Genomic DNA, 25,538 nt, shown 5'->3' with positions numbered 1-25,538 from the left:
TGTGGGTTAAGCCGCTGCCTTCGGCTCGGGTCGTGATCTCGGGGTCCTGGGATCGAGCCCCGCATCGGGCTCTCTGCTTAGCAGGGAGCCTGCTTCCTCCTCTCTCTCTGCCTGCCTCTCTGCCTGCTTGTGATCTCTGTCTGTCAAATAAATAAATAAAATCTTTAGAAAAAAAAAAAAAACTTAATTTAAACAAAAAAAAGAAGGGGCGCCTGGGTGGCTCAGTCTTTAAGTGTCTGCCTTCGGCTCAGGTCATGATCCCACGGTCCTGGGATCGAGCCCGGCATCAGGCTCCCTGCTCAGAGGGAAGCCTGCTTCTCCCTCTCCCACTCCCCCTGCTTGTGTTCCCTCTCTCACTGTGTCTCTGTCAAATAAATAAATAAAATCTTTTTTTTTAAGATTTTATTTATTTATTGGACAGAGAGAGAGATCACAAGTAGGCAGAGAGGCAGGCAGAGAGAGAGGAGGAAGCAGGCTCCCCGCTGAGCAGAGAGCCCGATGCGGGCCTCGATCCCAGCACCCTGGGATCATGATCTGAGCCGAAGGCAGAGGCTTAACCCACTGAGCCACCCAGGAGCCCTAAATAAATAAAATCTTTTAAAAAAAGAAAAGGAAACCGTAGCTCAAAAAATATGGTCAAATGGCCAAGGTCATCCAGCAAGTAAAAGGCAGAACTGCAATTTAAACCCAGATCTACCCAGCTGAATGGCCTATGCACACAGGTGGAATTCTCATGACATCTGAATTTCTGGAATATAAAATCTAGCTAGATATGTATTTTCCTAGCTTAGATTTCAGTTCCTCATCTCTGTCCTCCCACTGGAACCAGCCCCACACAGTTCTTCTATCTCTCTTGCTCATTCTCTACCTTCTGGAGAAGTATTAGTCCTAGGTTCTGATCCCTTTCGTTCCAGCTCCTATGGTCCTGCCATCATCTTCCCAGAGCCACCATTCTATGGGGAGGCTAAACAGCAAGTAGTGTGGAGAAGTGAAATATTTCTTAGGCTTCTCTTTCTAAAATGGGCTTCCAGGGGCACCTGGGTGGCTCAGTGTGTTAAAGCCTCTGCCTTCGGCTCAGGTCACGATCCCATGGTCCTGCAATCAAGCCCCACGTTGGGCTCTCTGCTCAGCAGGGAGCCTGCTTCCCTGCCTCTCTGCCTACTTGTGATCTCTGTCAAATAAATAAATAAAGTCTTTAAAAAAATAAAATAAAATGGGCTTCCAACCAGGTCTGCTCTATGCCAGAGCAGTCAGAGATTGGCTTCAGAGCCAATCCTGCCTTTATAATTCACATTGTTTCATCAAAAGCAATTGTGGCATCAGAGTCAATCCGGCATTTATAATCCACACTATTTCATCGAGACAAACCTGGACATCATGGGTCCTTTCCATGATATGCATTAGCCTACATTTACTACATGCCAACAACTGTACAGACACTGGGACAAAGATGACTAGAATATGCCACTTTCCCCGGAGAGACTCAATGTGTACTAGGGAAGGATGGTAGGAAAGCACAGAATTACCTTACGGTGCACAAATTCCTTTAATAGAGATGAAAGCAAGGTAGTGAATGCCTGGAGGAAGGAACAATGAACCTGCCTTGGTGTGGGGAGGTGGAGGGTGTAGGGAAGGGTAAGGGGAGTAGGTTCAGAAGAGGTAACAGATGAATTCTTGCAAGAGGAGTAAGAGTTTACCATGCAAGGAAGAAGAAGGTATTTTTGGCAGAGGTTACAAAAGAGCACTGAACCCAGCTGAGGTATCTTCTTGGCTGCTATCCCAATTCTGTCTTCCTGAATCTAAGACCTTGGATCCTTTGAGCCTTCAGGTTCCAACTATGCAGCACAGAACTGACAGTCTAGTGGGAGGAGAAAACTAACGGAACAATCACAAAATAAATATAAAATTACCAATTGTGATGAATGAAAAAAAAAAGCACAGAGAACTATAACAATAAGACTGGTGGATCTATTTTCAACTGGAGTATCAGAGAAGGCCTTCTCTGGAAAAAAACGACATGGGAATTGAGACCAGAATTCAGAGGAAAGTAGTGGTTATCCCCAGGGAGGGAAAGTGGCTAGAAGGCAGGAGGAGAAGACGACTCACTGCTTATTTTATACTCTTTTGTATCATTAAAACCTGTTCCAAGTACATGTATTATTTATTCAAAAAAATAAATAAACTGAAACCTGAAAGGCAAAGAGGAATTTATTAGGCGAAAAGTTGGAGGATGAATGTTCCAGGCAGAGGGAATAGCAGTGCAAAGGCCACCTATTGGCATGTTCCAGGAAAAGAAAGGCAGTCAGTGTGGTTGAAGCAAAGTGAGAAGGTCACAGAGTATACCAGAAACCAGAGGAGTGAATGGGAACACCCCACCCTAGGCCTTGTGAAGGGTTTGCATTTCACACTGAGCAGCCGTAAGCAGGGAAAGGGTATGTCTGACATGTTTTTAAAAGATCAATTTGGGGGGCACCTGGGTGGCTCAGTGGGTTAAAGCCTTTGCCTTCGGCTCAGGTCATGATCCCAGGGTCCTGGGATTGAGCCCCACATCGGGCTCTCTGCTCAGCAGGGAGCCGGCTTCCTCCTCTCTCTCTGCCTGCTTCTCTGCCTACTTGTGATCTCTGTCTGTCCAATAAATAAATAAAATCTTAAAAAAAAAAAAAAGATCAATTTGGGTGGCTCAGTGGATTAAAGCCTCTGCCTTTGGCTCAGGTCATGATCTCAGAGTCCTGGGATTGAGCCCCACATCGGGCTCTCTGCTCAGCAGGGAGCCTGCTTCCTCCCCATCACCACCCCCCTCCCCGCCTCTGCCTGCCTCTCTGCCTACTTGTGATCTGTCTGTTAAATAAATAAAATCTTAAAAAAAAAAAAAAGATCACTTTGGAAAGGTGAGTGAGAGCACGGATGGGTTAAGAGATTCAGGGGGCAGCCTTGGCTAAATTGTTGGTAATCTCACTGTATCCACATCCCCCTCTCTATTCCATCCTCTACAGCTGCCAAACTGATCCTTCTAAAACACAAACCTCATCACGTTCTTCTCTTTCATTAACTCAACAATTTATTCATTGTACCCACATAATTTTTTAAAAGTACTTAGTATGTGCCAGGCACTGTACCAGGAACTACAGAGACACCAGTGAATGAGGCAGGGAAGGTCTTGGCCATATTTCAAAATGTTCATAGTCCTTAGGTAAGCATTTCAGAAGCCTGATTCTATAATCTACTTTCAACGACTTCATCTCATTCTCCCACTCCTCCAGGCCTTTAAAACCTTGCTCCTCAGCCACAGAGCTATACTTGCCATTCTGTATGAACCGTGCAGTCGCTATGCCTCTGCCATGCTGGGTAGTAACCCCTACTGGGACTGCAACTCTCTGACTAGTGAAATCCTAGCCAGCCTCCAGGGCCAGCTCAAATATTTGTCACTGTCTCCATGAAACTCTTCTACTGCCCTAAACGTTCAAAGATCATCGATTTCACTTCACTGTTATAGCTCTCTGGTGCCTCCACTATATAGTAGAACATTTTATATAAAGAAAATTCAGATGCCAACCACCATCCTTAAGTACACAGAAACTCAAACAAACCCCCCATGGTTTCAAACAGCAGAACCAAAGGTGATCTTTGAGACAGTAACACATCACAGGTGAAAGCACCAGCCCGCCTCAGCCTCTCTTCTGCCAGAATTCCTTGGCAAGGAAGCATTTTCAAATCCAGTTTAGGGCAATCCCTATAATTAGAGCAGCTGGTTAATTAAGAAGCTGGTTCAAACTACTGTTAAATTAACCATTTTCCCCCTTAAATGAAAGGTTTTGGTCAAATTACCAGTGTTTAAACTGCTTAATTAGCCTGTTGTTTACGTTATAAAATTTACCAGTTTGAAAGCCTCCGATTTCTAGTAAGTTCAACAGAATTCTTCCCCTGCTCCTTGTCGTCAAACTGGATTTCCTGCTGTCACATTAGCACTGTAGCCTCCTAAGAGGAAAAGCAACTCTTTTCACTGAAGACATAGAACCCCACGGTTTCAAAAGGAGGCTCTGAAGATCTTTCAATTAGCGCAATTATAGGATGTAATCACATATCATCTTCTCCCACATCACATCTCTTTTCTTTATATATGCTAGAGCCAACTGTCCTTCAGTGTCCCTGTTTACTAAGCTGGGCACTAAACCCATCAATCCAGGATGCGGGTAACAATGTCACTTTAATTATTTCTCCTTCAAAATTAGAACAGGCATTTTTAGCAGGGCTATGCTGCAGAAATAGGTGGAAACATTGAGGTAACCCCAGTCAGAATTTATTACAGGATATTCTCTCCATTCAGTGGACCAGAAGTCCTTTACATACCACAAGGGCAGGGATATCCATGCACCTGGCAAATAATATGTACTCAGAAATTGCCTTTATGAGGCACCTGGGTGGCTCAGTCAGTTGGACATCTGACTCTTGATCTCGGCTTGGGTCTTGCGCTCAGGGTTATGAGTTCAGGCCCCACACTGGGCTCCATGCTGAAAGGTTCTTAAGACATTTTACCAAGACAACCTGCAAGGATTTGGCCCTGGCAGCTAGCCACTTTTGTCAAAATCTCTTTACAAACTTTTTCCAGGTTTTCTAATTATAGTACACCTAACTGCTTGGATTTGAATGTGCCACCTTTCTCTGATTCTACCTTTTTGCTCATGCTGTAATGAGAGGACTCTGAGTTCTCACTTAACCACTTCAGATCTCTTTACATATATTACATACAGGTGTGTGTATATATATATATATATATATATGTATATATATATATATAAATATTTCTACCTTTCTATGTATGTTCAAAACAGTAAGAAAAAGGCAGACACTACAACCACACCCATCTTTTAGAAAGAGCAGCTGGGATGGTACCCAGGCCCACAGAGAGTAAATGGGTGAAGGTTGGAACAGGGCACTGCTTCCCACTCTTCTTTTCTGAAAACCAATATAATTCAATCTTGGAATTTCTGACTTTAAGGATATCTCAAGAAACCCATAATAAATGCCAACAAAACTATGTCCTTTCAAGTAGAATTATCTTGGCATGCCAACACTGATGAGTCACCTTGGGTCTTCTAGAGGGCCTTCCGAGATTCCCTAACAACAAATGAAAAATGGGCAAAGGAAAAGATAAATGGCCAGTAAGTGTATGGAAATATGTTCAACCACTAGTAATCAAAGACATGCAAAATACAAATACAAGGGATGGCATTTTAAAACTTACAATATTACCAAATATTAAAAAAATAATAATGCTTAATATTGATGAGTGTATGAAAAGGGATTCTCAAATACCAAAGAAGAATAAAATAACACAATCTTTCTGAAGACCAATTTGGTAATACACATCAACAGCTTTAAAAATGTCCATTTCATTTGACCCAACAGTCTGACTTTTAGAAATGTATGCTGAGTAAATAATCAGACAAGGGTATAAATACTGATGTATGAGGATGTTCATATAGTGTTGTTTACATTGAAAAATCCTGGAGACAGCTTGAATTTCTCCAAATAGAAAACTGTTTTAGCGGCACCTGTGTGGCTTAGTTGGTTGAACATCTGACTCTTGGTTTCAGCTCATGTCATGATTTCAAGGTCGTGGGATCAAGCCCTGTGTTGGGCTCTGTGCTCAGTGTGGTGCCTGCTTTAAATTCTTTCTCCCTTCCTCTCCCTATCCTCAGCAGAGAGCCTGCTCCCCCCCCACCCCGCTCTCTCTGCCTACCTCTCTGCCTACTTGTAATCTCTCTCTCTCTGTCAAATAAATAAATAAAAATCTTTAAAATCTTAAAAAAAAAATAAGAAAAATAAAAAGAAAAACTGTTTGAGTACATTATTTTATTATTCCCCACCTCTCTTTTCAAAAGGATCCCCTCCCTACTGGATTTCCTCCAACAGGTTTTAACATGCCCTATTTGATCCCAGCTTTAAAAACAAAGTAAGGGACACCTGGGTGGCTCAGTGGGTTAAAGGCTCTGCCTTCCGCTCAGGTCATGATCTCAGGGTCCTGGGATCGAGCCCCGCATTGGGCTCTCTGCTCAGCAGAGAGCCTGCTTCCTCCTCTCTCTCTCTCTCTGCCTGCCTCTCTGCCTACTTGTGATCTCTGTCTGTCAAATAAATAAATAAAATCCTTTAAATAAATAAATAAAGAAAACCAAAAAACCCCGTCAGATTTAAGTAGTTCTCAAATACTAAAATATACTACAAAATTACAGTAACCAATAGTATTTTAAAAAGGTTAGTAATGGCATCAAATATACAGACAAATCAATGGAACAAAAATTAGAATACTCCCAGATCTATATGGAAACTTAGTATATGCTAAAGGTGACTTTCTCAAACCTAAGGGGGAAAGATGGATGTTTCAATAAATGTTGAAACGATTACTAAATAAATAAATAAATAAATGTTGAAACAATTAAGTACTCATTTGGGGGGAAAAACTGCATCACTACTCACTTCTCATTCCAGCTGCATAACATCTATAAGGGGAAAAAAATACCAGAAGATAGCATGAGGGACTTTTTTAAACTTTTTAATCTTGGAATAGAGATCTTTCTAAGCAAGAAACAAAATCTAGATATCAAAGATTAATAAACTTAGCTTTATAAAAACATAAAACTTCTCAATTAAAAAACACAAGAAGTCAAGAGATAGATGACTAGAAGCAATTCAAAGCAGAGGTGACAGAAAAATGCTAATTTCCTCAATATGTAAAAGCTATGTAAAAAAATCTTATAAATTAAGAATGAAGAAGCCAGCAACCCAACAGAAAAATGGACAGAAAGTATAGACAGACAGTTCGCAAGGAATGAAAATAGCCAATAAGAATGTGGAAAGATGGGGCGCCTGGGTGGCTCTGTGGGTTAAGCCTCTGCCTTCGGCTCAGGTCATGATCTCAGGGTCCTGGGATCAAGCCCCACATGGGGCTCTCTGCTCAGCAGGGAGCCTGCTTCCCCCCCGCCCCCGTCTCTCTGCCTGCTTCTCTGCCTACTTGTGATCTCTCTCTCTCTGTCAAATAAGTAAATAAAATCTTGAAAAAAAAAAAAAGAATGTGGAAAGATGATAAATTCTCTCAAGAAATGCAAATCATAAGACATAACTTTTTTACTACCAAAAAATAAGATGTTTTATAAAACCCAGTTTTGACCAGAAAATAGAAATGTAAATTAATACAACTTCTCTGAAGGGCAATCAGATGATACTTACCAAAAATTTTAATCATAATCCATTGACTCAGCAATTTCAATTCCAGGAATTTATCTTATAAATGTACAGGAACAAATTCACAAAAATGTATAAAGATGGTTGCTGCAGCATTTTTGAAATAGCAAAAACTCAGAGAACAACTTAAATGTCCAGCATTAAGAATACTCATACACACACAGTATATATTCACATAAACATAAAACTTCCTTTATATATATATATATATATTTACTTCTTTGTCAGAAAGAGAGAGAGCAAGTGAGCACATACACACACATCAGAGGGAATGGCAGGCAGAGGGAGAAGCAGGCTTCCTGCTAAGCAGGAAGCCCTTTTCGGGGCTCCATTCCAGAATCCTGGGATCATGACCTGAGCCGAAGGCAGATGTTTAACTGACTGAGCCACCCAGGTGCCCCTGCATAAAACTTCTTAAAAAATATACAAGAAATTGCTATCAGTGGGTATCACTGGGGAGTAAGACTGGGAAATAGAAAATTTTACTTTCATCATATACCTTTTTGTACAGTTTATTTTATTTTTTTTAAAAGATTTTATTTATTTATTTGACAGAGATCACAAGCAGGCAGAGAGGCAGGCAGAGAGAGAGAGGGGAAGGAAGCAGGCTCCTCGCTGAGCAGAGATCCCGACGTGGGGCTCGATCCCAGGACCCTGGGATCATGACCTGAGCCAAAGGCAGAGGCTTTAACCCACTGAGCCACCCAGGCGCCCCTGTACAGTTGATTTTTATCCTATGCATCCATATAAATGCATTTACAATTCTTACAATTGTTAATTTTAATAGTAATTTTTTTAAAAGTTCCTCAGAAAACATACAAGTTCAAAATGAACTTTGCCTCTAGTTGAGGGTAAGGGATGAGACCAAACCCATGGAATAAGAGCACCTGAACATAATCTCTCTTTATTTTATTTATTTATTTAAAGATTTTATTTATTTATTTGACAGAGAGAGACACAGTAAGAGAGGCAACACAAGCAAGGGGAATGGGAGAGGGAGAAGTAGGCTTCCCGCTGTACAGGGAGCCCAAGTTGGGGCTCAATCCCAGGACTCTCTGATCATGACCTGAGCTGAAGGCAGACACTTAACGACTGAGCCCACCCAGAAGCCCCATAATCTCTTTTTAAAACAAAACAAGGAAGAAATAAAAAATAAAACAAAACAAGGACACTTGGGTGGCTCAGTCAGTTAAGTGTCTGCCTTCAGCTCAGGTCATGATACGGGGTCCTGGGACTGAGGACTGAGTTCCACATACAGCTCCCTGCTCAGCAGGGAGTCTACTTCTCCCTCTCCCTCTGCCCCTCCCCCCATTTGTGCTTGCACGTGCTCTCTCTCCCTCAAATAAATAAAATCTTTTAAAAAAACAAAAAACAAAATGAACATCTGCCAAAATGTTAGTAATTGCCAAATCTGGGTTTATTTGACATACTATCTTTTTTCAGTCTTATGTGGTTTTTTTTTAATCTTTCCAAATAAAAAGTGTAATTAAGAGGAAAAAAATGTGAAAGAAAACCTTTCCTGGGGTGCCTGGGTGGCTCACTGGGTTAAGCCTCTGCTCAGGTCATGATCTCAGGATCCTGGGATCGAGCCCTACTTCGGGCTCTCTGCTCAGCAGGGAGCCTGCTTCCCCTTCTCTCTCTGCCTGCCTCTCTGCCTACTTGTGATCTCTCTCTGTCAAATAAATAAATAAAATCTAAAAAAAAAAAAAAGACTATAAGCTTCCAAAAGGCAAGGACTGTATCCTCTCAATTTTGTATCCTTAGCACCTAAAACATATCCTCGTATAATAAATGTCTATTGGGAGAATGAATAAATAAAAAGAAGCTCATATTTTGAGATACTGGGCTTTGCGGCTGGTAGAAATGGTGACCCTCTACATACTGCTGCCATTTTCTGAAAAAATTAACAGATGTAAAACCTCTTCTGTACTGCCTGGCATACACGACGCACTCAGTAAATGTTCGTTTCCTTCTTGTTTCCCATTCTTTTCCCTTTGATACTCTTCTTTTTCTTAAGATTTTATTTATTTATTTTAGAGAGAGAAAGAGAGCAAAAGTATGAGTAGGGAGGAGGCACAGAGGGAGAGAGAGAAGTAGACTCCCCACCGAGCAAGGAGCCCAATGTGGGGCTTGATCCCAGAACCCCAGGATCATGACCCGAGCCAAAGACAGACGCTAAACCAACTGAGCCACCCAGGCTTCCCTCTTCTAATACTCTTTAGGCAAATGACGAATGTCATTAAAACCAAACAACTAGGGGCGCCTGGGTGGCTCAGTGAGTTAAAGCCTCTGCCTTCAGCTCAGATCATGATCTCAGGGTCCTGGGATCGAGCCCCGAGTCGGGCTCTCTGCTCAGCAGGGAGCCTGCTTCCTCCTCTCTCTCTGCCTGCCTCTCTGCCTACTTGTGAGCTCTGTCTGTCAAATAAATAAAATCTTAAAAAAAAAACAAAACACCAAACAACTATTTTGAAATTTCTCACATAATGAACAAAGTGGAAAGGGCAGGTAACTGGGCTGAAACAGACTAAAATTCATGGAGTTAATCAGATTGAATGGAAATTCATTTTGGCCAAAATACTACATGAAAAGCCCTTGCCTAGTAGATGATGGGCATAAAAGAGAGGTCTGAAATAGCAGCAATTATAACTATAATAACTAACTTAATGTATTTACCTCGCTGAACCTTTAAATTCACTGTAGTTTGTACTATAATTATCCTCAACGTTTTAAGCGAGGAACGCAAGGTAATGGAGAGGTAGCCAAAGGTCACAGAGTAAGTATGTAGTAGAGCTGGGAACCAAACTTACTAAAGAGCTCTTGCTCTTAACTACTTTATATTCTTGCCCTTGTCCTATTCCATGTTGGGGGTGGAATGTGGTCCCAGCCACTCTTCTCAAAGATATGTTAGGAATCTTTCTAGACAAAATTATTACAGAGTGTTAGAGAGTCGCTTAAAGCAAGCAGATCGTATCAGGAAATAACCACATACCTGCAGAACTGATGGGATTTTCTCCTGAAGTTCTGACCCTAAAAAGAGGGGAAAGTATGTTGAATAAAATTAGAAACCCACATTTAATCTACACAGTTATCAAGACTTGTATGCTTCTCATTAAGGTGAAGTCAATGCTAGATACTCCCTTATGCTTTCCTTCCCTTCTTTCCATAAACATTACCAGGTGCCTATTATGTGCCAGACATCCTGAGGATGCAAAAATAAGGAAATTGTCTCTATATATGGTCTAGTTGGGAGAGAGATATGTAAACGAACTGATCCACAATCTAGTGCTGATCCAGAATAAAAACTTGTACAAGATTTGGTGGAACACAGAGTAAAGTGTGGTCATTTCCACCAGAGGGGTTAAACCTTTTGACCTGAGTTTTAAAAATGCAGAACTGGGGGGGGAGCCTGGGTGGCTCAGTGGGTTAAGCCTCTGCCTTCGGCCCAGGTCATGGTCTCAGGGTCCTGGGATCGAGCCCTGCATCGGGCTCTCTGCTCAGCAGAGAGCCTGCTTCCTCTTCTCTCTCTCTGCCTGCCTCTCTACCTACTTGTGATCTCTTTCTCTCTCTGTCAAACAAATAAATAAATCTTTAAAAAAAAATAAAAATGAAAAAATAAAAATGCAGAACTGTTCTTAATTATTTAGCCTTAAGGAAAAGCATTCCAGGCAGAGGTATGAAAGTGGTCTGTTCAGGGAACCGCAACCAGCTAGATGTGAATGAAACTTAAGCAGCAGGGAAAAGGGAGGTTGGTGAAAGAGGTAATCAGGGGCCAGGTTATGAAGAACCTCATACGCTGTGCTAAGGAATTTGCTGTTTACCTATATAGGCAGTGGGAAGCTCCTAGCAGATGTGAAGCATAGGCATGCTATGATCAAGTTTAGGTTTTAGGAAGTTAACCCTGGCAGCAGGTGGGCAATAAATGGGAGGAGTAAGAGAACCAGTGAGATGGTTCTTGCAGGAGCCTTGCAAGGAGGGTAGAGATGAAGGACCAGGAGCGAGAGCCAGAGTGAACAGAGAAGTCAAGGACTATGGAGGACAATAATACAGCTCTGTTTGGCTCACTAGGTTATCAGCATATTTTAGTTCTGCATCCTGCGAAGTTTTGAAACGAAATTGTGGCACAAGCTGGAGACAAGCAGATCTGTGATTAAATGCTGACTGTACCATTTCCAAACTGTGACCTTTGGCAAGTTCTTTTATATCTCTGTAACTCAGTTATCTCATCTTTAAAATGCAGATAATAATAGTATAATCTTGTGGGACTGAAAGTCTATCTTAAACTCTCTGAGCCAGTTTCCTCTTTTGTAAAATGACGTTATCTATATTTGTCCTGTAATATTTTTGTAAAAATTAGAGAGAACATGTAAAATGGTTCTATAGTAAGTAAGCACGGTGCTATAGTAAGTACTTACTGAAGAGGTGACTGATCAATGATGGGGGAAATAGATTACAATGGAAAGGAGTAATAGGAGAAAGGCTTCAATAAATGTAAAGGATTAAAGAAATCATGCAGACTCATGAGTGCCATGTGGTCCAGGGAGATATACAATTCATTGTTTTATATCACATGGCTGCCACACGTAAGATACTCAGTGATTACCTGCTGATTCAAGAAATAAACTACCAAATGCCTTTTATTACCATTGAGAGAAAAACAGTGGGGAGTAGCAAATTGTATATGCAAGGCACTGGAAAAAAAACTTGGGTTTGAATTCTAACTCCAACTCATACTAACTATGTCATCTCGAGCAATTAATTTGCTTCTCTGGACCTCATTTATGTATAAAATTAAGATAATATGACCCATTTCACCAGGTCACTATGAGGATCTATTCACTCATTAAATAAGTATTTATTAAATGCCTACTATGTGCCAGGCACCATTCTAGGCTCTAAGGATACAGCAGTAAACTAGACTAACATGTATGATATATGATGTATGATGCTTATATTCTAGGGGACAGGCAGGGAAGATAATTTAAGTAACTTTACATATACATCTTTCTAAAAAGTCTCAGGTGGTGATACCTGCAACAAAGAAAAATGAAGTAAGTGAAGGGAATAAAGATTGATGGGGTGGGGGGGGCACTGTTTTTACATAGGGTAGTCGGGGAAGACCTCTCCAAAGGGATAACATCTGGGCACAAACCTGAATGAAGTAAGGAGGGTCAAGCCATGTGGAAAGCTTTTTTAAAAATTTTGTTTAAAGGGCGCCTGGGTGACTCAGTGGGTTAAGCCTCTGCCTTTGGCTAAGGTCATGATCCCAGGGTCCTGGGATCTAGTCCCACAATGGGCTCTCTGCTCAACAGGGAGCCTGCTTCCCTTCCTCTCTCTCTGCCTGCCTCTCTGCCTGCTTGTGATCTCCGTCTGTCAAATAAATAAAATCTCTAAAAAAAAATTGTTTAAAGATTTATTTCTTTATTTTAGAGAGAGCATGCATGCAAGAGTGAGCACATGGGGGCAGGAGTAAAGGGAGAGGGACAAGCAGACTCCACACTAAGCATGGAACCCTGAGCGTGGAACCAGACATGGGGCTCAATCTCACGACCCTGAGATCATGACCTGAATCAAAATCAAGAGTCTGACATTCAACTGACTGAGGCACCCAGGCATTCCTAAATTTTTTTTAAGTAGGCTCTACTCCCCAACACAGGCCTTGAACTCATGGCCCCAAAATTAAGAGTTTCATGCTCCACTGACTGAGCCAGCCAAGCACCCCGAGCCATATGGATATCTAAGGGAAGAATGGACAAAGATCCTGGGGTAGGAGAGTGCTTAGATCCTTAAGAACTAGAAAGGGAGCCAGTATGCTAAAGCTGAGTAAGCAGTAGTATATAGATGAGGAGACAGATTATGTAAAGCCTTGTTGGATATGGTAAAGAGTGTAGATTTTATTTTTCTTTTTTTATTAGTTCCAGAGGTAGAATTTAGTGATCCATCAGTTGTATATAACACCTGGTGCTCATTACATCAAGTGCCCTCCTTAATGCCCATCACCCAGCTACCCCATTTCCCCCTTACCTCCAGCAACCCTCAGTTTGTTTCCTAGAGTTCAGGGTCTTTCATGGTTTGCCTCCCTCTCAATTTTCATCTCATTTTATTTTTCTTTCTGTAGATTTTATTTTGAGTAAGATGGGACACCATTAGAGAGTTCTGAGAGAGAAGTGACATAAACTATCTTGATTTTCAAAATAATCATTCCAGGAGTGCTTGGGTCGTTCAGTTGGTTAAATGTCTGCTTTTGGCTCAGGTTGTGACCCCAGGGTCCTGGGATTGAGACCATCATTGAGCTCCCCGCTCAGTGCGGAATCTGTTTCTCCCTCTCCCTCTGCCCCTCCCTTGCTCGTGCTCCCTCTCTTCCAAATGAATAAATAAAATCTTTAAAAATAAGTTTTTAAAAATAAAAATAATCACTCTGATTTTAGTGTGAAGGACAGAAGAGAAAAGGAAAGCAGTGGCATCAGTTAGGAGGCAGAATGATGATAGTAAATATTAGAAGGAGCTGGTCCCTAGTAGTTGAGCAAAACAGAAAGCATGAGACCTGAAACTGGAGCTGAGGAAAGGTTTGATTCTGTATGTATTTCAAAAGTAGAACTGAGAGGATTTATTAAAGAATTGGATGTAGAGTAAGAGAATTAAGTGTTAAGGATGACTCCAAGGACTTTGGCCTGGGCAACTAGATGAATCAAGTTGTCATTTACTGAGAATGGGGAAGAGAGAGATGACGGGGGAGTTAATGTTTGAGATGCTTAGTAGACATGCAGGTAGAGATGATGAAGGAAAAATGCTGGGTGAACTACCCAACAGAATGCAAATATTAGCTATATTTAACCATTGTTATTAATATCCTTACCTTAAGAGAGAAAAGGCTTGCTTAAAAATGATATCGTTCCTCAGACACAGCATCTAGAGCAAAATAGCCATGTTAGGACCATTTTAATTATTCATAGCCTTCCAAGCACCTCTTCAAAAAGAGGCTAGAAACCCAAATTACACAACCAAAAAGGACCCAAAGCCTCTTGTCTAGCAAAGAAGCTGTCTTTCAGTTAATACTGAACATGTAGGCAAACCAAGGTCATCTTCGCTCTTATTCCACCCGCTACAGAAAAAGCTAAAAAACAGAAGCCCCCCTCCATGCTGCTTTTTGTTGTTGTTGTTTTTTACCTTATTTTCCCTTTCCAACTGGATCTTTTTTCTACTGTCAATCAACAATTATGCATCTGCCAACCACAGGCACCATGCAAGGGACTTTTAACTCTTTCCTAATTCTCAAAACACCGCAAGACAATTTGACAGGTGAGGCAGCTGAGGCCCATAGTTTATATTCTGAGAAATCACACCCACTAAGTGTCTAAGAGGACTGTTTTACTCCAAAGGCTATGCCTCTGTTAGAGCACACTGTCTTAATAATAATAATGACACCAATATCAACAAAACAATAATAATGAGAGGAGGCAGTAGCAGTGGTAGCTTCCCTCCCTACGTTTCCCCCCTTCCCGTTCCTTCAAACTCACTCTGCCCTGCTGAAACCCACTCGAAACATCAGTGGTATAGCATTCCTAAGGGAGGGTTTAACACAGAGGTCTTTTTTTAAATTAACTAGATAATAAATATTAAACGTCCTTAGGCCCCATAACATGAAGAGAAAATCCTGTCCTCTAAGGGGAACAATTTAAATCCCTTCAACATGTATCTGTTAAAATCTTATTACACAAAACAAGAAAGTCTGAGAAACTGTCACAGACAAGAGAAGCCCAAGGAGACATGATGACTAAATGTAATATAATATCCTGGATGGAATCCAGGACAGAAAAATGACATCAGATTTTAAAAAATGAAAGAAATATGAATAAAGTATGGGCCTTAATTAACAATAATATATCAATATCAGTTCATTATGAAAAGTATACCACACTAATGTCAGATAATAACAGGGACAGTAGATATGAGGTATATGGGAATTCTCCGTATTATCTTTGCAACTTATCTGTAATTCTAAATTATTCTAAAGGGCACCTGGGTGGCTCAGTCGTTAAGCATCTGCCTTTGGCTCAGGTCATGATCCTGGAATCGAGGCCCACATCGGGCTCCCTGCTCAGTGGGAAGCCTGCTTCTCCCTCTCCCACTCCCCCTCCTTGTGATCCCTCTCTCTCTGTGTCTCTGTCAAATAAATAAACAAAATCTTTTAAAAAATAAAATAAAAATAAATTATTCTAAAATAAATTTTATTTTTTAAAAATATTTTATTTATTTATTTGACAGACAGAGATCACAAGTAGGCAGAGAGGCAGGCAGAGAGAGAGAGGAGGAAGCAGACTCCCTGCTGAGCAGAGAGCCTGATGCAGGACTTGATCCCAGAACCCTGGGATCATGACCTGAGCCGAAGGCAGAGGCTTTAACCCACTGAGCCACCCAGGTGCCCCCAAAATAAATTTTATTTTTAAAAAAGCTATTATATGCCAACTACTGTGTTGAATATTAAAGGGAATATAAAGACAAAATGTAACAACATAGATAAACTTCGAAAATATTAAACTAAGTGAAAGAAGCCAGTTACAAAGAGCCAAATATTGTATGTTTCCATTTATATGAAATACCCAGAGCAGGCAAATCTAGAGAAAGAAAGTAGATTAGTGGTTGCCTAGAGCTAGAGGGTCTGAGGTGGTAGGGATGACAACTGAGGGATACAGAGTTCCCTTTTGGGGTGATGAAATGTTCTAAAATTGATTATAATGATGGATGTACACTCAGTGTGTATACACACACACACAAACATATATATAAAAATATATATACATATATATTTCTTAACTTGCTCAAACACATGACCCTGAGATCAAGGGTCACGTGCTCTCCCATACTCTACTGACTGAGCTAGCCCAGTGCCTCATACTCTGAATTTATTAAAAGTCACTGAATTGTATACTTTAAATGGATGAATTATGTGGTATGTGAATTGTATCTCAATAAAGCTGTTTAAAAAAAAAATGTAGGGGCGCCTGGGTGGCTCAGTGGTTTAAGCCGCTGCTTTCAGCTCAGGTCATGATCTCAGGGTCCTGGGAGCGAGCCCCACATCAGGCTCTCTGCTCAGCAGGGAGCCTGCTTCTCTCCCTCTCTCTGCCTGCCTCTCTGTCTACTTGTGATCTCTCTCTGTCAAATAAATAAATAAAATCTTAAAAAAAAAAATGTAAGCACAATCCTTGTCCTGCAGGAGTTTGAATGGCTGGAGATACAGGCATACTTCTGTATTAAACAGCTAAGCAATACCACAAGCATTATATGACTTAAGTCAAATAGGTGGTATGAATAACAAGCGCCTCCGGCAAAAAATTCAGGTGGAGATGGCCAGGAAAAATTCTTCTTCTGAGGTGATACAGACCCTGAGAATCTGTTCAAAGTCATGAACGTTCTCCCCAGACAAATACATATAAGCACAAATAAAAGTTTGCACACTACTTAGGGAGATTCACTGAAACTCTTCACATCACCCATATACCACTATGCTAAATTAAGAGCTCCTCAGGGACAAGGATCATGTACTCCTCTCAGGCACACTGCAGACATTCAATCAACGTTTGGTTTTGTAAACAAATAAATGATTAGAAAGCAAATGAATGATACCCATGGCTACCATTTATTAAGCCCCCACATCTATTTTGTTTGGTACTTACCATGTATCTAAACCATAATTCCCTTACAGAATAAGTATTATTATCCCACTTTACAGTTAAGAAATGGAGATTAAATAATTTGCCCAAAGTCAAACAGCCACTACCAAAACTGGCATAGGATCTCAGGATTCTCTGAATCTAAAGTCCATAATTCCCCCTCTTTTCTTTCTTTCTTTTCTTTTTTTTTTAAGATTTTATTTATTTATTTGGCAGACAAAGATAGAAGTAGTCAGAGAGGCAGGTAGAGAGAGAGAACGAAACAGGCTCCCTGCTGAGCAGAGAGCCCGATGCGGGGCTCGATCCTAGGATCCTGGGACCATGACCTGAGCCGAAGGCAGAGGCTTTAACCCACTGAGCCACCCAGGCGCCCCCCTCCCTTTTCTACACCCTCTCTCTCAAATGTTTTAGTGCTTAAGAAATCCAGGCAGGGGGCGCCTGGGTGGCTCAAGTCAGTTAAGAGACTGACACTTGGTTTAAGCTCAGGTCAGAAGATCAAGCCCTGTTCTGGCTCCGCACTTGGCACGGAGTCTGCCTGAGACTCTTTCTTTCCTTTGCCCTCTGCCCGTCCCCCCACCACACACTCGCTTGCTCTCCCTCTCTTCCTCTCTAAAATAAATTATAAACACACACACACACGTGTATGTATATATATATACATATGTGTGTGTATGTGTGTATATATATACACATATATATATTCTGTTCACTCATCTTTTATTCTGTTTGTCATGTTTGTTAAATCTTAGCCCTGGAGAAACGAGACTCCTCTGCTCTAACTCCAGGGAGAGGAAGTACTGGCCAAGGTATAATGGCACTGGCTGGAGCTCCTGACTCCCAGGGCTCCTTGTTGCCTTCGCTGCCTTTCATGCTGGCCAGTTAGGTTAAGCATATTGTACACATAATTAAAAAATCTTTTAGTATCTGATTTAATTGGAGTGTTTAGGATCATCTATGTATTTTGCCCTTCCTTCCATCTATTCATATCCTTTCCAATCACCGTGACCTCACATTCTCTAGGAGATTTCTCCTAAATTTGCTCAAACTGTTCCCTTCCCCTGCCCCGATTTTTTAAAAAGGTTTATTTATTTATCTGAGATACAGGGCAGAGGGAGAGGGTCTGAGCTGAAACCAAGAGTCAGATGCTAAACTAACTCTGCCATCCAGGCACCCCAGAATATATTCTTAAGTGGGTCACTTCATACAGAAGAGGAATTGAATGGGAAGAAAGATCTAGATGACACTGATTTTTTCCCTCACTTTAGTCACTCAGATTTCTGAGTCTCTACAAAAGCAAAGGATTTAATTATCTAAAAGCCAGGCTTAAGGGTTGGCAACTTTCTGAAAGACATTCAAATTGTGGTGTGAACTCTCCCTTTCAGCTCTGGGAAATGTGCTTCCTCTCCCTGCATGCTCGGCATTATTTATCAGAACAAAAGTAATCTATTTTGGGACTATATCCACAAATACCCGCTCCTCCCAGTCAGCAAATGAAGAATGGCTATAGCTCTGCAGCAAATAGGAAGAGGAGGGCGGTGATGCTAGTGAATGAACGAATGAATGGGGACACAGCTGCCGCAATGGGTTACCAAAATTCTGTGCCATGAGCTCAGGAGTCAAGAACAGGGGGACCGCACAGCTACCAAAGACTGAAGTCACTGAGCCAAATCTATACTGTGTGAGTAGCTTCACACACCTGAGCCCCAGGTGAGCAGTGACAGTAGTGAGTCAGGGGACCATGAGGCAAGCAACTGAAAGCTGTTTTACAAGTATTAGCTGAGGGGCTCCTGGGTGGCTCAGCCAGTTAAGCAGCTGCCTTCAGCTCAGGTCATGATCCCAAGGTTCTGAAATCGAGTCCCGCATCTGGCTCCCTGCTCAGCAGAGAGTCTGCTTCTCTCTCTCCCTCTGCCTCTCCCCCATAGCTCATGCTCTGTCTCTCCCTCTCATGCTCTCTCTCTCTCTCTCAAATAAATAAATAAAATCTTTTAAAAAATTAAAAAGAAGAAAAAAGAAAACATTCTTAAAATAGCTATTAAGAGTACATTTGTGTATTAATACTTTTTTTTTTTTTAAGATTTTATTTGAGGGGCGCCTGGATGGCTCAATGGGTTAAAGCCTCTGCCTTCGGCTCAGGTCATGATCTCAGGGTCCTGGGATCAAGCCCCGCATCGGGCTCTCTGCTCATAGGGGAGCCTGCTTCCCTTCCTCTCTCTCTGCCTGCCCCTCTGCCTACTTGTGATCTCTTTCTCTCTCTCTGGCAAATAAATAAATAAAATCTTAAAAAAAAAAAAAGATTTTATTTGAGAGACGCCTGGGTGGCTCAGTCGGTTAAGCCACTGCCTTTGGCTCAGGTCGTGATCCCAGGGTCCTGGGATTGAGTCCCGCATCCGGCTCCTTGCTAGGAGGGGATCCTGCTTCTCTCTCTGCCTCTGTCTGCCACTCTGCCTGCTTGTGTGCGCGCGCTCTCTCTCTCTCTCTGACAAATAAATCAATAAATAAAATCTTTTAAAAAAAAGATTTTATTTTATTGACAGACAGAGATTACAAGTAGGCAGAGAGGCAGGCGGGGTAAGCAGAGGGGCGGGGTAAGCAGGCTCCCCGCTGAGCAGAGAGCCCAAAGTGGGCTGATGCTGGCTCAATCCCAGCACCCTGGGATCATGACCTAAGCCAAAGGCAGAGGCTTTAACCCACTGAGCCACCCAGGTGCCCCTTTAATAAATATTTTAAACAGCAGTTACTATCACTTATTGAGTACATCCTTTGTGATCCCTTGACACATACTATTTCAGTTCCTCTTTATATCAATCCTCTGATAGAGGCAATTAATTGAGATAATTGTCCCTATTTTACAGAGGGGGGGGGGAAACAGAGGCTTAGGAAAACTGCCTGAAGTTATAGGTTTGGTAAGAGGCACCAAGAATTCAAACCCAAGGCTGACTGAATCCAAAGCCCAGGTCTTCCATTCTACCATACTACCTCTCAACAGAGTAATACCAATTACTGAAATTCATATGCTAGTAACAATAGCATCAATAATCCTACCATTTCTTGAGTAACTGCTATCTGCCAAACATCATTTCCTTTAATCCTCACAACCATTCTTTGAGGTAGGTTTTTTGACCCCCATTTTATTGCGAGGAGACCAAAGCTCAGAAAGGTGAATTAATATGCCTTAAGTACACAGCTGGCTAGTGGTGTTTTAGCTGACTTTTCCTAAGTTCTTTCAAAACCACTTTTGTTCATAGTCTTTCCCAAGTCTCTTATTAATATGTTTATTTTTTTATTTTTTTAAAAGATTTTTATTTATATGACAGAGAGAGTGAGAGAGCGCACAAGGAGGGGGAGCTGCAGAGGGAGAGAGAGTAGCAGACTCCACGCTGAGCAGGGAGCCTGATACAGGGCTCCATGCCAGGGCCCTGGGATCATGACCTGAGCTGAAGGCAGACGCTTAACCTCCTGAGCCACCCAGGTGCCCCTTAATATGTTTAATATGTTGGGGTGCCTGGGTGGCTCAGTCATTAAGCATCTGCCTTAGGCTCAGGTCATGATCCCAGGACTCTGGGATCATGCCCCGCATCGGGCTCCCTACTCCACCGGAAGCCTGCTTCTCCCACTCCCACTTCCCCTGCTTGTGTTCCCTCTCTCACTGTGTCTCTCTCTGTCAAATAAATAAATAAAATCTTTTTTAAAAATATGTTTAATATGGTGACTGTCAGAGTCTGTCTTTGCACTGAGTTTTTATGGCACTTAGGAGCACAGTTTATGGATTCATACAAACCTGGGTTTGAATATCAAACTTCCACGTTCATAGTTGTATGATCTTTGGCAAGTCCCTTAAGAAATACTTAGCCTCGGGACACCTGGGTGGCTCAGTGGTTTAAGCCTCTGCCTTCAGCTCAGGTCATGATCTCAGGGTCCTGGGATCAAGCCCCACATCGGGCTCTCTGCTCAGTGGGGATCCTACCTCCCCCTCTCTCTCTGCCTGCCTCTCTGCCTACTTGTGATTTCTGTCTGTCAAATAAATAAATAAAAACTTTAAAAAAAAAAAAAGACGGGATTTAAAAAAAAAAAAAAGAAAGAAAAGAAATACTTAGCCTCCCATACATATGATTAAATTTGTATGAAATGACCAGAACAAACAGATTGACACAGAAAGAAAGCAGATTAGTGGTTACATGGGGATGGGCAGGGGATGAATGAGGAATGACTGCTTATGGGTACAGGGTTTCTTTTGGGAGTGAAGAAAATGTTCTGGAATTAGACAGTGATGATGGCAGCACAACTTTGTGAACATACCAAAAACCACTGAATTGTTCATCTTAAATGGGTAAATATTATGGTATGTGAATTATATCCCAATTTTTTAAAAAAGAAAAAAAAGAAAGAAACATTTGGCCTTCTAGCATAACTGCTGGATTGTATTTCCAGGCCACAATTGAGCTTTGTTAAGCCTATATCCTACCTCTTTCCAGGGCTAAATTGTTTAGAAATACCCATGGTTACCTAAAAGGTTAAGTCCAATCCCCGACCATCTCCCCAAGTCTCATTCACATATTTGTCTGAATATTGTCCCTTGATCCAAGCCCCGCTGCTTCTCTCCCTACCAATTTCTTCTGAAACCTCTGGAACTTCAAATACGTTCTCATTTCAGGGCCTTTGCACATACTCTCTCTGTTTAAATTCTATCATTCTTTAAGTCTTAGTCATGTAGCATCCTCAAGAAAACTTTCCTTACTGCTCAGATTTACTTGGATCCTGCTGTTGAACACTCACATAGCACCCAGAATACTCCTTTCGTGGCATTTATCATAATTAGTTAAGTAGTTAAATGTTTAATTAGCCTGTCTCTTTTGCTAAGAATACAAGCTTCATAAAGACAGGAAACTGCTATATCCCAACATCTACCATACTTTCTGGCACACTGTGGGTGGTCAGTAAATATCTGCTGATTGAATTAATAAATCCCTCCAAACCTCACTTCCTTATCTTTATTTATTTTTTTTTTAAGATTTATTTATTTACTCTGGGTGGGGGCAGAGAGAGAGGGAGAGAGAGAATCCCACGCAGACTCCCCCACCCAGTGTGGAGCCTGGTGTGGGGCTCGATCCCACAATCCCTAGACCATGACCAGAGCCAAAACCAAGAGTCAGACACTCAATCAACTGAGCCACCCAGGTATCCCTCCTTATCTTTAAAGAGGTTATAAAAATATTTACCTCAGGGATGCCTGAGTGGCTCAGTCGGTTGGGCGTCGGCCTTCAGCTCAGGGCATGAACTTTTTGTTCAGTCACTTATTCGCTCAATATATATCAGGTACTTACTTTAGGTCAAGTACACTGTAGGCTGGGTACATATACATATAAAGAAAATATAGGGGTGCCTGGGTGGCTCAGTGGGTTGGGCCTCTGCCTTTGGCTGTGGTCATGATCTCAGGGTCCTGGGATCAAGCCCTGCATCCACCTCTCTGCTCAGTGGGGAGCCTGCTTCCGCCTCCCCTTCTGCCTGCCTCTCCGCCTACTTGTGATCTCTCTCTCTCTCTATTAAGTAAATAAAATCCTAAAAAAAAAATTATATATATATGTATATGTATATACACATATATACATATACATATATATATATATATATATACACAGAGCTACCTACCTTCAAATCTTTCTAGTGAAGACAGTAGATGTGCAAATTATTTATTACATTGCAATGTGAGAATCAGGGTAATGGGCTGTATAGGAAAGGGAAGGATTGGCAACTTGGAAAGGTGAACGAAGGTTTTCATTCCGCATTTCACAGACGAGGAAAAGCAAGATTAACCAATTAGGGAAACATAAAATACTCAAAAAAGGAAAAGCAGTGGGGTTTTAGGAGAGATAGAAACAATAGGCTCCAGTCTCAGCTCTATGGTTCACTCAACTGGCTGTTGACCTATTAAAAAAAAAAAGCATTCAGGGGTGACTGGGCGGCTCAGATGGTGAAGCATCTGCCTTCGGCTCAGGCCATGATGGTCCTGGGATCGAGCCCCGCCTCAGGCTCTCTACTCTGCAGGAAGCCTATTCTCCCTCTCCCACTACCCCTGCTATGTTCCCTCTCTCGCGCTCTCTCTCTCTCTCTCTGTCAAATAAATAAATAAATAAAATCTTTTTTTAAAAAAGCATTCATTAATTCAGGCATTCAGTAGGACATTTGAAAACCTACCATGTACCAGAAACTGTGCCAATAGCTTCCATTTCATTTCTTGTACCTGTGACAACCGAATGAACTATGAAAATGAAAGCAGTACTGCAGAATACTACCAATATTCCTGCATATACAGGCCTTCACACCTTACAAGTACTATTATTTACATTATCTTCTATAATTGTTACAACAATTCTAATGGTGGCATTATCATCTGCATTTTACAAATAAGAAACTGAAGCACAGAGAGGTCAAATAACCCATCTAAGGTGATATACATAGCAAGATATAGAACCCCCAGGTCTGATGCAAATCCCCTGGGTTTCTTTTTTTTTTTTTTTTTTATTTATTTATTTATTTGAAAGAGAGAGAGAGAGGACACAAGCAGAAGGAAAAGCAGAGGAAGAGGGAGAAGCAGGCTCCCCTTGGGACATGGGGCTCAACTCCAGGACCCCAGGACCATGACCTGAGCCAAAGGCAGACACCTAACTGACTGAGCCATCCAGACACACCCCTGGGTTTTGCTTATAAATGTAAAACATTAACACTTCTAGACAGGCTGAAGATGGTCACAAAGATGGTCACAAGACTACATATGATTAGATGCCAAGAGATAATACCAGCTAGTTCAGAAAATAATCATTTTAGCCAGAGTAGTCAGAAAGGTTTTATGGAAAAGATGAGACCTGAGCTGGGTGTTCAAGGATGTAGCATTTGAATAGGTGGTGAGAAGGGTAAGGGTACTTCAAGTGAGACTAGCCAAAGCAGCAGGGCAGAGTAGAAGAATAAAATCAGTAACAAAGGCATCTGGAAGGTAGCAGTGGTATCGGACTTGGAGAGGCCCTATATGCCCTTTTATCTTTAGGTGATGCCCTAATGACAGATTTACATGGGCTCTCCTTTAGTCTAGAATGGTAGGAAACAGTATTCCTTGAAAACTTAGGCCTCTCTTTCAGCAGTCCTCAGAATCAAAGCAAATACAACAGGGCCATGGAGTCACCAATCTGACCATCTTTAACAGTAGACTTTTGAAACTTCCTGATTTTTTTTTTTTTTTTAATTATCCTTTTACCAGATCTGGCCAAATTCTCACAATTAGACAAAAGTGAATATTAGTGAGTTATTTCATAAAGATGTAAGGCTTGAGCCATTAAGGAAACAAGCCTAAAGACATTCAGGGACCACCCCAAGATAACTAATGGTAGACCCATGAGCAGCAAAGATCATGTTGATCTATATATATCATGGACATAAAATTTCTACAATGCTCAAAATAAAATTTTAATATAAATTGCTAAAAGTAAGTCATCATTCTGAGCAGCATTACACAACTAAAAGAACACAACTGAAATCTGTTAAGAGGGCAAGGAAAGACCAAGGAATGCATTTATCATGATTCAGACGGTTTTACTGCAGTCATTTAAATAAGGTTTGGTAAGCAAAAATTTAGGTTATTTCCTTTTCATATTGCCAAGTAGCCTCACATCCCAATCTGGTCACCAAGTCAAAACGGTATACTTAGAAAAAACACTATGGAAATGCAAAAATAAAATGACCTCCTCAAGGTCATTCGAATTATTGGAACTGATCGCGGTTGCGAGATTCCCACTGCGGAGCTGTTCTTTTTTCAGGCCAATGGGCTGCCCGGGTGGCTGGTGGAGGGGGCGTGGCCCACTGGCAAACGCCTCCGAGTGCTCCCGGGAAGTTGTGGAGGGAACGCAACCCTTTGACTACAAGGCGCCGCGCGTGCTGCCGGGAGAGCCTATTCTCGCCGGTTTCTCATACCCGGATGTCTACACAGGCGGTGATAGTCTGGTTGCCACGTACGAGTTCTATTCTCCCCACCACCTCCACCGCGCCCAGAGTGCTTGTAACCTACGTTACCTTTCCCAGAGCCCCGTTCATCCTCTGCTGCTGCGGCCGGTAACTGTAAGCTGAAAACCTGCCCAACCTGCAGCGATCCCCGGGCGTCTGAAAACACTGACGGAACGCCTCGACCGTGTCCAGTAACAGTATGAGACCGAGAGTCACTCAATCCCCGCAGCACCTTGGTTCCGGTAGCTTCTGAAAGTCAGAAGCTAGAAAACTCCAGACTCCGCCCTCGCTACAGCTTCAGTGTTAACTTCACTGCGGTTCTTCCCGGCGTAATTGCCACCTCTGTGTAGTGCCGAAGCTTTGCACACGATTCTGCTATGTCTTCCACCATACTGTGTATTAGTTGTTCCTGTCTCTTTCACATATTTGATTGTGAGTTCCTCAAGGACTGAGATCCCTATGAATTCGTTCCAGTGGCTAGCAGAAGACATGGAGAGTTCTGACTTCTAACCTTGACTTAAAAGCTGATTGGCCCTAAGTGAGCTTTTCTGACATTCAATTGTCTCATAATAATTGATAATAACTACTTTCTATTGACTGACCATTACTTGCAATGCATTTTCTCAGAGCAACCTTTAATTT

At 41.8% G+C, this 25,538-nt stretch overlaps 1 protein-coding gene across 3 annotated transcripts in view; it reads right to left on the bottom strand.

Moving 5' to 3' along the window:
• Nucleotides 1-25,045, bottom strand: part of LOC111159456 (mitochondrial ribosomal protein L48) — a 56,509-nt gene extending 31,464 nt beyond the window's left edge. The window contains exons 1-3 of one of the 3 annotated variants that reach the window (XM_022521946.1): nucleotides 24,966-25,045; nucleotides 14,093-14,145; nucleotides 10,229-10,266 (exon numbers count right to left, since the gene is read on the bottom strand). In XM_022521946.1, the coding sequence (XP_022377654.1) occupies nucleotides 10,229-10,266; nucleotides 14,093-14,145; nucleotides 24,966-24,986 (112 nt within the window). In that variant the 5' untranslated portion in view covers nucleotides 24,987-25,045. Of the gene's footprint in view, nucleotides 1-6,474; nucleotides 6,492-7,224; nucleotides 7,255-10,228; nucleotides 10,267-14,092; nucleotides 14,146-24,965 lie in introns of those variants that run through there. The other 2 variants (XM_022521948.1, XM_022521949.1) reach the window with 2 other exon arrangements.
• Between the last annotated feature and the right edge of the window lie 493 nt (nucleotides 25,046-25,538).

The sequence above is a fragment of the Enhydra lutris genome, unplaced genomic scaffold, assembly GCF_002288905.1.
Source record: "Enhydra lutris kenyoni isolate GAN:26980312 unplaced genomic scaffold, ASM228890v2 scaffoldscaffold68, whole genome shotgun sequence".
Taxonomy (NCBI): Eukaryota; Metazoa; Chordata; class Mammalia; order Carnivora; family Mustelidae; genus Enhydra; species Enhydra lutris.
This window is presented reverse-complemented; position numbering and strand designations above follow the sequence as displayed.